This window comes from Terrapene carolina, unplaced genomic scaffold (genome assembly GCF_002925995.2).
Source record: "Terrapene carolina triunguis isolate 2854851 unplaced genomic scaffold, T_m_triunguis-2.0 Scaffold89, whole genome shotgun sequence".
Classification (NCBI taxonomy): domain Eukaryota; kingdom Metazoa; phylum Chordata; order Testudines; family Emydidae; genus Terrapene; species Terrapene triunguis.
In genome coordinates this window covers 26,827,422-26,841,428 of record NW_020664440.1, presented here as the reverse complement: position 1 = coordinate 26,841,428, position 14,007 = coordinate 26,827,422, and the positions used below count along the sequence as shown (strand labels likewise).

The 14,007-nt window shown below is 39.6% G+C and overlaps 1 protein-coding gene across 1 annotated transcript in view; it reads right to left on the bottom strand.

Moving 5' to 3' along the window:
• The window catches only part of DCP1A (decapping mRNA 1A), a 56,508-nt gene extending 45,304 nt beyond the window's left edge, over positions 1 to 11,204 (bottom strand). The window contains exons 1-3 of the mRNA XM_024223486.3: positions 11,043 to 11,204; positions 9,305 to 9,345; positions 6,173 to 6,300 (exon numbers count right to left, since the gene is read on the bottom strand). Coding sequence (XP_024079254.1) covers positions 6,173 to 6,300; positions 9,305 to 9,345; positions 11,043 to 11,177 — 304 coding nt within the window. The 5' untranslated portion in view covers positions 11,178 to 11,204. The remainder of the gene's footprint in view (positions 1 to 6,172; positions 6,301 to 9,304; positions 9,346 to 11,042) is intronic.
• Positions 11,205 to 14,007: the final 2,803 nt, after the last annotated feature.

Here is a 14,007-nt window from a genome sequence, read left to right as displayed (position 1 = left end):
ACCATTATTACTTAGCAAAATATGCTTAAAAAGAATAAAAAAATTAATAAAAATTGCTATGAAAGGTGAGTTTATCCTGCCAAGCGAGCACAATACTATAGTTCCAGGATGAAGGCTTTGAGAAATATATTTGTATCATATTCCATTGTTTTTAATCAGGAAAAATTGCAGAAAAACAATATCACATAAAACAAGACCTAACAACAGCTGCCGGAAAACTTTCTATATTTCACATGAAAGCAAAGTAGAGATATCATCTCAGTGAAGTATGGAACCTCAAAACACAGCACTCAAGGACAATAAAGGAAACATGCACCTTTCTTCTTGGCAGTTGGTTAGAACAAACTGAGGATAATCAGGGAAACAAACTCCTCCTAACACAATTATTTAATCTATTGTCCCAGAGAAAAATTAAATGAATTAACCTGATCAGAAAAGACATTCTCTAGTCTAAATAGTATTCCAAATTTACTAGTAGCGTGTGCTAAATCCTTTACCCAACTTACACGTAAAAGCCAAGTGTTAATGGATTTGCTCTGAGACAAATCAAGTTTCCTCACTCAGCCACAACATGGATTACTACTTTGCAACAGTGACCCAGAATAGGAAAGTCACTGCTGTTAAAACACCATCTCAAAGACCATAGCTATTCTTACTATCCTCAGCTTGAACTCTATCGAATGCCCTCTCCCCTCTCAAAATACCAAACCAAACCACAACAAAAAACCCCACTTGTATTTTACCTCTTCTTTCTATAAAAGTAGCAACAACAAGCTACCTCCTTATCTTGGACCAGCAGGTTGAGCTAATGCAGTTGCTATAGATCCATTCTCCTTCAGCAATCATGGAGACATGTTATCTGGATACATTGCTGATATGAATGATAATGGGACAGTGTCTTAAGGCTAAGACACAGCACTAAAAGCAATTATGCAACTTATTTTTTTACGTTTTGTTTGTAAATCTTGTGAAATGAAACAACTAATTTGGTTTTTAGTGTTCTGGATACAGAATGTACTTTTTAAGCTTTAAAAGGTCATTAAATGACAAGCAAAGAAGACAGCAGCTTGTAGTTCAGATTTCATTTTGAATATCAGTGCAAACCCCCACCCCCCAAGGATCCACCTTCTCTGTTGCATTAGCTTTCCTACCCTTGAATTGGGAAAGGGCAAGCAGAGAACTAAGGCAAGGAAACACCACAGTACCATATTTCTTCTCTTCTTAATATTAAAAGTTTATGTTTAGCATCTATCTTTTCAGCACCATGGAAATTAATTCTCCTGACCTATCTAGTGAACTAGATTTGATTAAAAAACCTCTACATCAAGAAAAAGACCTCAGATACAAAGGGAAAATTATAAGTGAAACAGAATTAGAAGCATACTTCTTGCAAACTTTTAGAGGTAAGTTTATTACTGTTTAAAATGTTCAACTCATTTTCTTTCACTGTAAAGCAGACTAAACTTGTTGAGAATATTACTGCAGAGCAATCATAATCTGGCACATATTTTTAATGAAGTTAAGATTTGACTTCAACTACACAATGAACGTTTCAAACTACAAATGCATAATGTTGTTGATATATGTACTTCCACCAGTATAAATGAAGGGACGAGAAATCATGGGGTGTGAAATTCTGTAAAAAGCTCATAATGCATGATTTTAACCAAGATTCTGGGACAACCGTAAACATACATTTAAAAGGTTGGTTTTGATGCTATCAGTGTGATTCAAATGCTTCTTGAGGGAAAAAATGTAAACTTCTCAAACAGCATGAACTATAAGTCACCTTATGTCTGAAAAGATTAAGGGAAATTGACAAGTGACCACAATGCAAGCAGCAACAATTAAACAATACCGGGAGTGGGGAAATATAAACAGTTTTGCCACATATTATATATTTTCTGACCAATATATATTCAGTCCCATACATACATAGACTGTACTAGGAGACAGTATAATGTGCACACCGGCAGAGACAACGGAAAGATTTTTTTTCCGTAGGAAAAATCTTAAGATAAATTCAAAATGTGTCAAAGACTAGAAGAAATTGGATAACTCCACTTCTCACACTTGGGATCATTCTCATGCTTTCTCCATTGAATTCACTACTTCCTAAAACAGAGATGGAATATTTCTTTTTGTTATCTAGTCTAGTAATAATTCCACTCTACCAAGATATCACCTTAATTGGTATAATGTCAAATAAGATCTTAAGTCATCATAAGTTGTCATTTCTGTAGCAGAGAGATCTGATACATTATGGATAAAGAGTTAGAATTTCAAAGCAGTATTATATACAACTTTTGAAGCTGACAGTGACTTGCCTCACTAATGATTAAAGAGTTTTTGGTACTGTTCTAGGATGCAAACAATCTGTCTTAATCCTATGTTTGTTTTCTCAAAACATCAGTATTTGAAATAGGAAAAAGTTTTTCTATTTATATTCTTGAGTTAGGAAGATACAAAGAGAAATAGTAGAGTTTCTAAAACAAATACCTTTAAAGAATAAAATGTACATGTAACACACCACACAGAGACAGATACAATGGATAAATGATCTCATTAAAGACTAAACAAATTAAATGAGAGGAAAAAATGAAATGAAAAACTAGAAAAACAGAAGTTAGTTATACGAAAAAAAAACCATATTAGGTCACTTAGTTCATCCTCATGACAGTACAATCCATGAAAGAGAATATAACTGTTCAATTAATAAATTTGTGTGTAACAAAAATGTTTTTCAGACATACACAGAGTATTCAAAAAAACTACTGCTGAAGAAACAGACCGCTCTAACAGATTAGTATTCAATTCTAATTACAAATCTAAATGACTTAATAGGAAACATTTTTATTAGTCCAATACTAAAAACATTAAAGGCCATTTGTACCATCAGATGAATATGGCAATATATCTGAGGTTTTTGTTTTGCAGTAGCTACAAATCAGCTCTAATGCACAATAAACTAGTCATAGCAATTCTGCCATAGGAAAAATGCGCAAGCAAGTCATAACCCTTGGGGGCTTTATGAAATGTGTGGACTACAAAAAAAAAAAAAAAAAAAAAGCCTGACAAGCAAATCTTTCCTACTATCCCCGCCAGCCAGGCAAGTTACCTGTCAAAAGCAGCCAGCATAAAAATAATCATCCGAGGGCTACTTTGTGGCTGACATGAGACCAATCCAGTTCATAATCGATAGATATTTGTATCACTCAAGGAGTTCCCATGCTGACAGTCTTAACAGAGGTGTCACAGACTGAACTGGTACCTCTTATCCCCAATGATTCTTTCGGGTCAAGGCATAATGGCAGGGCACGGTGAAGAACTTTGCAATGCCACTGCCTTCACAGTTTCTGCTGTGTTTTAAAAGTGTTACTGATATGGCACTTTTTAAATCAACATTTAACTTAGTGAAAGGAAATTATTTTGCCATCTTTTACCCCTTGCTCTATGTCCCTAGGGAAGTGCAAACCTTAGCTCACAGCAGGACCACAATTTTTATGATAAATGAAACAGATAAACTCCTTTCAGGATCAGAAATGTGGAGCAGCTTTGGTGGCCATGATATAGGCTGAGGTTTTAGGAGTTCTTGAGAAATACGAGGCATTCCCAGCCCATCAGCTCAGGAAGCAGAATAATCAGTACAAGATTTCCTCATTACATTGAGCACAAAGTTATCATTAACTTAGACTACAACAGTGGGTTTCATAAATGAGCCTGCTTCTTGCCTATTTTGAAATGTACCTTCCTTTAGCTTAAAAGTGCTCAATGTATGGACCTCATCAAATTCAGTGAAAAAGTAACTAAAACAAAGGGAGTATGTAATTAGGCCAGTTCAGGATTTTAAAAGTGAGTCCCTGAAAAGGCAGCAATACTAAATTATTTCTAGTGATCATGCTTGGCTGACTTGATAAAAAACGCACAAATGTTTAAATATCCCCTCTTTAGAGCTGTTAAATTTTACTAACATGAAGGGAAGAACAAGAGGCTGATTTTCCATAAAATAATCCATGAGGATGAGAGTGGGGTGGAGAAATTTGCATATATAGAGAGACCAGAATTTTCCCCACCCACTCCCCTAATCCCTGTAATCCTCAATTTCTTTCCTAAATGCAGTAAACTAATATATTTATAAGTTCTATACTACTCTGTAGCCCCACAACTTGTAATTAGGAGCTAACAAAACTGTTGTCTCAACTATATTATAGTGGAAATAATGCTTTCTTTTCCAAATGACTTTGAAATTGCACAGGAGTTTCTCAAAGCAACCAACTACCTGTATAAGAAAAAGGGCAGACTCTCCTTTCAGAGCAGTATTATTCCCACGATTTGTTTGACCTCAAGTAAGAGAAAAAGCCTATCACAAAGATAAGATAATGGGCTACTACATAGTTGCACCTTGAAAGGAGGAAAAGAATTTAAGGCAACAGTCATGAATGATCTCCCTCTAAAATACAACTTACTAACTCGAGGCTCTTCAGATACAGCCCGCTCATTTTATTTCTTTAACAAAGGGGTTATCTGGTTTACTCTTTCTATGAAACAGTATTCTTTTAAAACCTGACATCTCCATATATTATGTTTTCTTTGAAGTCTGCATGTCAGGGAAATTCTGGAAGTTCAGAAATCTCAACAGGACAATTTACTCATACAACTCCTAATTAACCATCATAACGGATTCTTTGTGCAAAATCTAAAGCTACTGTACTTCCTATGTACAGTAGGTCGCTAACAATGCAATTTTTATACAGTATAAGAGGTAATTTTTCTCTCCCCAACTAGCAGTCCTTCCTCTGAATATGATCACAATATGGGTTAACGTTGACAAAGGCTTTCTTGGCAGCATTTCTGCTGAAACCTTTACAGAATAGGCATTAAGAGCTGGCTCTAAACTCTTTCTGTTGTTAATTGAATACACCACGGGTATAACACCTGAAATGGAAATACATTGATGCTGAGGCAAGAAGGAGAAATACACCCATCTTTTGTTTCCCAGCCCCCAACCAAAAATCACTGTTTACCTACCCATGCAGTGAATTTATACAAGCTGAAGGATTGTGCTCCAGAAAGTGCTGCCACTGACTGTTTTTAATTGGAAAGATATAATACAGACAGAGGAGCCCAGATTTGATACTCAAGATTGTGTCTGCTACATTTGCCTTTCTTATAGGAGGGGAGAAGCTAAACGTTTTAAGAAATTTACATATGTGAGGGAAAAGTGAGGAAGCAAGTCCAAAACTCAAAAATTGAAACGGGAAGGGAAAAGGAAGGGGAGGAGGAGAAGAAACTAGAATCATATGTAAATATAAAGCCAAGATGTAGCTCTCTCTGCTCTAGTATTTAGACTTAGAAATTGCTCTGGATGGAGCTAAGCAAACACTGCTGGACTCAGAGAGAGATGGTTAAAGGGGTCAGCTCTCTGTGGCTCAAAGGAAAATCACTGAATGGAGAATTATAAAACTTCACCTAATAATACTGCATATTATTACGTAGGCTCAAGCTCAATGTTTTCCTTGCATGGTTAAAGGGTATAATATATTTCTGTACATGTGTGTCGAGAGGGAATGCACAAACGTGAGTCCACTGTATCCTAATGTAAAGAAAAGAAGCTCCTTCCTCTGAGTTGAGCAGTTCCCACCACAAGCAGCCTCATTTCCATGAAGCAGCTGACTATACTCTCACCTTCCACTTGCAAAATAAGACAGTGAAAAACTAAAACCATATAAAATCAGAAGCCACAGTTACAATTTTTTTTTATTTTTAAGTTTAAAGTTACACATAAGACATAACCAGATGCAGCGGAATTGTTCTACAAAGTTTCAGAAAACTTTAATTCCATTTTGCATACAACATACGTGTATGTGTGATCCCTTTTCTAAAATAAAAGGTTGACTTATGACCTAACAGGATGAATATCAAACTATGTATAGTGCCCCTACATTGATAAAAACGGTTAAAATAAACAGCAACTTCAAGGTAATGTGCAGCTACACATAACTGTATTAAATCAAGTAGCATAGACAAGGAAATAGCCGCAGACATTTCATTAGAATCTGACATATTACATTACACTTGAAACAGACCATTAGATCACAGAACCTGAAAGTGGCCTACATCAGAAGACAGTTTGAACTTCTATATAATAGATTTTTAAAACATCTATACTCACAGCTAGCATTTCTGTAAAGAAGAAAAGGTTCATGCAGTTGAAATTCCAAGTCTTTATTTACTGGCTCAACTAGGTTGTGCATATTCAGTCGATTCACAATCGTAAAACCATAGTAGGGAGAAGCTGACCTGTTGTTTCATTGAGAATAGAGTTATTAGTTAAATGTATATCAAGTTTTTACTAAAGCAAAAATATTATCACATGTCTATGCTTTCAAATGCCAAAACAAAGCATGGATTAAGAGTATAATTTGTAATGCCATATGTGCTTAGTTAAAATAGCCACCTTCACAATATATTTTTATGACAAACTGTTATGCAGTTCAACCAAGCATTACTAATACTCTATTCCTTTCCGTCACATGAAACTTTATCAAGATAGACAGATAAGTTTATAAATGCAGAAACCAGTAAATATATCTAGTTTATACATAGTTACTAGTTATGTAATTATGTTTACATGAAAATACCCCAAAGCAAATATATCATGCAATATAAAACCAAGCCTATGCACATAAGAAAACATTTTATAGGTTCAAATGAATTTCTACAGCATAACAAATAGTCAAAGATGAGTAAACAAAAACAAAAAAGATACTTTAATAGTTAGAAGTACTTTACATGATCTAAAGTGATCTATGTGGGAAAAGTTTTTAGTTTTCATAAGTAATGGCAAGAATGGATAAAACTGACACTTTTGGTGAGCAAAACAGTGAAAATCATAGCAGTAACAGATTTAAAAATATTCCTCATCTTACTAGAAGAGAAGATTCAATGAAATTAAAAAGCAGCAAAATTAAAACTAATTGAAGAAAATACTTCAGTTTAAATTTTGCTTTTTAAAATGTTATAGTTTTACATATACAATTTATAATTTTAACTTGCTGAACTTGGCACTTCAAGATATTATTGAGGCCAAGAGGTTTAATAAGGATTCAGAACAGGATTTAACTACAGATGACATCCATTATTAAAAATTACAATCCTGAAAAGACTTATGCACATATTGAATCTTATGTACTGTGAAGTACCTTTGAAGTCAATGCAACTACTCAGAGTGTATAAAGGTAAGACTGGGCAATGAGTCGTCGTAAGATCAGGGTCTTGTGGGTTTAGACCTCTTATGTTTCATGGCATAGGACAGTCACTAAGGGCTTTGTCCATAGATAACTGAAGTCAATGGAAACACATTGATTTAATTGGGCTTTGGGATCAGACCCTTTCTGCCTGGAATTAGGAAGAAGCTTCTCTCATATGTTTCTTGTACCTACCAGGTGATTCAGAGGAATTGGGCACTACCAGACAGGATATTGGATTAGATAGTCTTATTGGTTAAACTGGTATTGCAAATGCTAGTTTCCTAAAGTCTTCTGGAAAGACCTTTGCTGGCTTATGAGATTTTATCAGCTTGAAAAGAATGTTTATATTTCCTCTTAAAAAACTCAGTTGGCAAAATTTACCTCTACCTTAAATAGACACAACTTCATTAGAATCAAAAATATTAAGAGTTGAGCATTATTAAAAGAGCAGGGAATATATTCAGAGAGGATCCAAAAGCACCCCAACTTGCCTCATAAAGGGAGAGTTTTTTCCCCCCAGACCTCAAAATAGTTCCTAAAAGAAAATGAATATATAGAAAAATTGCTTTGACAAGGATAACAACATTTAACTTCTAAATATTCTGTGTAAGACTTGCTTTAGAGTCTAGCTTTAGAAAAAAGCAAGCAAACACTTGAAGGTCAAAACAAAACAATTTCATATTTGTTTCCTCTTAAATTATTAGATGATAATATATCCTTATGCTCAGCTACCCTGTTTCCCCGAAAATAAGACAGTGTCTTATATTAATTTTTGCTCCCAAAGATGCGCTAGGTCTTATTTTCAGGGGAGGTCTTATTTTTCCTGGAGCTTCGGGGCCTTATATTCCGGGGTGGCCTTATTATTGGGGAGGTCTATTTTCGGGGGGATGCCTTATATTACAGCAAGAGGCAAAACTGGAAGTAGGTCTTATTTTCGGGGGATGTCTTACTTTCGGGGAAACACGGTATGCCTTTTAACACTTATGGGAACATAGCAGCAAGATTACTTTTTTCTGGTCATATTGTGCAGATACCCTGAGGAAAAATACACAACCACAAACAAAAATCTGCTACATTATAATCAGATGTGATTAGCTGTATAGATTTCATCAACATCATGGCCACATTTACTAAGGGCCCAATAATGCAAGGTGCTGAGAGCCTCCTAAGAGGCGCTGAACATACTTGATTACAAGATTTACGCACATGCTTAATTTTACTACTGCAAGCAGGTCCCATTGAAATCAACAGGACTACTCATGTAGTGAAATTAAACATTTGCTTAAGTGATTATAGGAATGGAGCCCAATGGACATTCAGAACCTCACAGTGCTACGGACAAAAGAAATACTAGTAATATGAAGCGGGTTGCTGCCTGTCTCAGGATGGATAGATTAGTTCTCCATTCACATTTCTTGCATATAATGGAGCAGTAATTCATTGTTAAATTAGTGATTTGCCTTTGGTTTAAGATGAATCTTTGGTGATATTTACATGCTATTTCTCATTAAGGAAATATTGGGACATTTCTCTCAAAGTCATCTGTTGAACGAATCAAAAATCCGAAAGCTGCACACATACAGACTGCTAGCTTTTAAATGACAATCTGTATCACAACCAGTGGAAAATGGCAGACCCATTCACTGGAAACTATTTTAAGAGAGGTTTGGAAAAAAATATAAATTATATAATTCATAATTTCTGGACTATGGAAGTTAGAGGAAACATCATCACTTGGGTCATTTAAAGCACTCAGGAATATATTAGGGAATGATGCTTTATTACCAAAATTATTAACAAAGCAACCTAATTACGACTTCCATTTCTATGATTCTCTCTCTTCGTTTTATTCATTTATTTTCTTCAAGATTGTTACTGAAAAATTGTGTATGTGCTTTTTGAAGAGTTATATGCCTAGGTGCTAAATTTATTTTTAAAACAGGCAGTTGGAGGTGAATTTCTGGTCAAATATCAGAATTAGCTGGAAAGCCTACTGTGACAAAATCTAAACTTAATAGTTACATATTACAGTAAAGGATTTTTGTATAACTTACCTTCTGTACACAAATAAGGTACCTTCTATGTCAGTCTTCTCCTACAACAGACAGCAATTATAGTTATTTCAGTGATATGCTTACTCACACAGTTATGCAGCATTCTAAGAAAAGAGTTTTTAGTACCTTCTCACAAAGAGGTTTGACATCATAGGCCTCAGATTTAAGCGCTTATCTTTTCAGTGAATTGCTAACCCTTTCAGGCAAATATGTAGTTATACATGTCACCTTGTTGATAAAAACAATTATTCAATTTTAAAGCAATGATAAATTTCTGATTACTTTCTCTTCCAAACCAGCTTCACTAGAGAAGTTAAAATTAAGTATTTTCTTTATAGTAACCCCATATTCACTAATACAAGTTTTTTTTTAGTTTGCAAAGTAAAACATGTATCTTGTAATTAGAAGTTACAATGGGATTTTTTTGGACATATCTTTTATTATAATTGTATGCTACGCACCATGACGTTAAGTATCAAGGGGTAGCCGTGTTAGTTTGTATCCACAAAAACAACAAGAAGTACGGTGGCACCTTAAAGACTAACCGATTTATTTGGGCATAAGCTTTCATGGGTAAAAAAACTCACTTCTTCAGACTTTGTTTTATACATTAAAACTTAGCTAAAAAGAAGAAGCCCTTATGGTTTACCACCTGCAAAATAACATCTGACTCCTGCAAACAACTCTGAGTTCAACTGGATTACTCATGTGGAAAGTTACGCACATGCTTAAATTTTTGCAGGACTTAGATCTCAGAGGCCAGAGGCTATTCAGTTACAATCCTGTAACTGGAAGCCTGTGTGTCTTTGACAAGATTTTTTTTAAAGTAATCCCAAAGCTCTTTACACTCATACTAACTTGTAGAAATGTAGTGTATATAGATGGCCTTTATTTTTGAAACTGAAAAACGTTCTTGAAATGAAACAGAAATTTTATTTAAGCAGAACAGTCATTATCAACGTTTCTCAAATTCCATACTTTGTGAACCTCAACATTACCAGCTAGTGGAAAGTGACAACTAAAAAGGTGTGTACACACTCATCTACAAACAAAGCAGTGAGAGTATAAAGGACAACAGGCAAGACTACAATACCTGCTACAATTATAACAGCATACATTCAGAAAGAACAGGAGTACTTGTAGCACCTTAGAGACTAATGAATTTATTTGAGCATAAGCTTTTGTGGGCTACAGCCCACTTCATCAGATGCACAGAATGGAACACACAGAAAGAAGAGATTTATACATTCAAGCAATGTCACAAGGAAAGTCTGTTCTTTCCTATCAGACATTCCATTTCACTCTTTCTGATGTTTCCTCTGATTTACATGGTCTCCACAGCCTAAGAAGAGTCCGAGCTGCTGGGGGGAGGGAAGGTGTGAAGATCTCAAACTTCGCAGCGTCACAGCTCTTACCCCGCAAACCAGTGCCACAATCTGACCGGCCCCGACCCCTGTGGCTTCCTGTCCCGAGGGGGGCGGGCGGGGAAAGGGGGGTGCTGGGGCTGCCACTCCGCACTGCTGGGGGGAGTTTCCGTTTCTCCAGGGAAAGGGGCAGTGCGGGTCAGTGGCTACATCTGCGCGCTGATGATGGGGGATGTGTGTGTGTGTGTCGGTGTCCGCTCCCCGGGAGTAGGGGGAGGGCCCGTGCCCAGCTCTCCTCCGCGGGGAACGTGCGGGGAGGGATCTGTAGCTCTCCTAGGGGACGGGCGGAAGGCAGGATCCTGCTCCCCACTTACCCACTCGTTGGTTTTGGGGCTGAAGCTGTAGAGCGCGACCTGGCCGGTCACGTCGGCGATGCTGGTGATGTAGGGATCGTGCCGCTTTAAGGCCGCCAGGCTCATCTCCTGTCCCGCTTTACTCAGCGACTCCATCTTGGATCCCGGGAGGAAGCGGAGGGGGAGGAGGAGAGAGCGACCAGCGCGGAGTCACGTGTGCAGCTTCCCTGCTCTCGGCCGGGCACCGCGGCCTCAGCGCCGCCCGTTCCGCCCTGCGTTCGCTGCGCTTTGGTTCCGCCTGCTGGGCGCAGGGCTGCGGCCCGCCGGCCGCCCGGGGAGCTGTCAGGGAGCCAGCACCTTCCCCCCACCTCCACAGAGCTCCTAACGGGGACCTATGCCAGGGAACCCCAGCTCCGAGTTCAGAGCCCCGAGGGACTCCCCGCTCTGGCCTCCCTGGCAAGGAGCTGCCCCGAGCTGGGCGCCCGGAGAGTTTCCCTGCCCTAGAAAATGAGGTGGTGTTAGCTAGCCTGGCGCTGAACACGACTCTGCGGTCAGTGCGGACCTGTGGGTGGCGTCTGACATGAGGCTGAACACGACTCATCCCTGTCTGCACTTGCTGCAAAATCGTGATTAGCATCCTATTAGGCAACAGCTTCATCTTCTATTGAAGACAATCTGGAGGGACTGACACCCCTACCTGCACCCCCAGGCACCTCTGCAAAAACCAGTAACACTCCCACCCTGGACCTCTCCCAGGAGCTCCGCAGGACCTTTTCCCCCTTCCCTGCCATCTGGAGCCCCAAGGGTTCCACCACTCCTGGCCCAGCAGATTCCTGTCCTTGGCTTGAATCCCTGAGGTTGTACTCTCCATTCCAGTAGAGATGTAACCCTGGAGCCCTGAGGGGCCTCCCATGGACCTGGCTACCCCACACCCTTGTGCACACTCCTAGCAGGTATCAGAGGGGTAGCCGTGTTAGTCTGGATCTGTAAAAAGCGACAAAGAGTCCTGTGGCACCTTATAGACTAACAGACGTATTGGAGCATAAGCTTTCATGGATGAATGCATCCGACGAAGTGGGTATTCACCCACGAAATCTTATGCTCCAATACGTCTGTTAGTCTATAAGGTGCCACAGGACTCTTTGTCACTCCTAGCAGGGTTATTGACCCTTGAGTCCTGTGGGATTCACCAACCCTGAACAAGAAAATGTTGACAGCACGGTGGGATTCAAAAGCAAATGGCCATATGGGGTTTTATTTCAGATTTCCTGTGTGCTAGCTCCAGCTCCACCTAAAGTCTCTCTCACAGCTAAGAGACCTGCAGGACTCTTCTTGCTTACCAGGAGGGCTTTCCCACTCAGTAATGGTGCCCAGTTAATACGAAGCTGCTGGGGTGAAGAAGGAGTAGGAGTAGGGTGACCAGATAGCAAGTGTGAAAAATCAGGACAGCGGGTGGGGGGTACTAGGAGCCTATATTGGAAAAAGCCCCAAATATCAGGACTGTCCCTATAAAATCAGGACATCTGGTCACCCTAAGGAGGAGAAGGAGCAGGTGGCTGCCTCAGGTCCTTGTTGGCAATTATGTGAGAGGACAAAATAAGGAAACAGGCACTTATGGGGTGAGGCTTTCCCTTGTCCCCTGCCTTCTTATTCTGGCCCTGAGCTTGTTTCCCTTGAGCTACTGGTCTAGTGGGGAGATTCACAGGTCACTCTCTATTTGGTCAGTCTTTCCACATCTGGATACGCATGTGCACAGAAACAAGCTCATCTGACCCTCATCTCTAATATCCTGGGACCAACAGGGCTACAACATTAATCAAGGACATATATGGGTAATGCCTCTAGCACACATGGAGGTGGAGCCTCAGTTTATTTGCTTTGATTAAAATTGGGCCTGGTGGATACCACTGGTTTATAGAGATATACTTACTGAATCAGACCAGTGGTTCAACTAGTCCAATATTATGTATCTGACAGTAGCCAAAACTCCAAGTTTATCTATCTTAGGTATTTACATGGCCCCATTACCAGAGTATCTTGTGATCTTTAATGTATTCAGCCTCACAACACTACTATGAGGCAAGGAAATACTCTTATCCCCATTTTACAGATGGGGTACTGAGACTAAGGCCTGGTCTACACTACGAGTTTAGGTCGACTTTAGCAGCGTTAAATTGAATTAAGCCTGGACACGTTCACACGACGAAGCCCTTTCTTTCGACTTAAAGGGCCCTTTAAACCGGTTTCTTTACTCCACCTCCGACGAGGGGATTAGCGATAAAATCGGCCTTAGCGGGTCGGAATTGGGGTAGTGTGGACGGAATTCGACGTTATTGGCCTCCGGGAGCTATCCCACAGTGCTTCATTGTGACTGCTCTGGACAGCACTCTCAACTCAGATGCACTGACCAGGTAGACAGGAAAAGCCCCGCGAACGTTTGAATTTCATTTCCTGTTTGCTCAGTGTGGAGAGCACAGGTGACCACGCAGAGCTCATCAGTACAGGTAACCGTGATGGAGTCCCAGGATCGCAAAAGAGCTCCAGCATGGACAGAACGGGAGGTACGGGATCTGCTCGCCATATGGGGAGATGAATCAGTGCTAGCTGAACTCCGTAGATGTAAACGAAATGGCAAAATATTAGAAAAGGTCTCCAAGGCCATGAAGGACAGAGGCCATAACAGGGACGCACAGCAGTGCCGCGTGAAAATTAAGGAGCTACGGCAAGCCTACCACAAAGCCAGAGAAGCAAACGGAAGGTCCGGGGCAGAGCCGCAAACATGCCGCTTCTACGCGGAGCTGCATGCCATTCTAGGGGGTGCAGCCACCACTACCCCAACCGTGTGCTATGACTCCCTCACTGGAGAAACACACAGGGAAGCGGGTTCGGGGTACAAGGAAGATGAGGATGGAGATAATGTAGATAGCTCACAGCAGCAAGGAAGCGGAGAAACCGGTTTCCCCAACAGCCAGGATATGTTTATCAC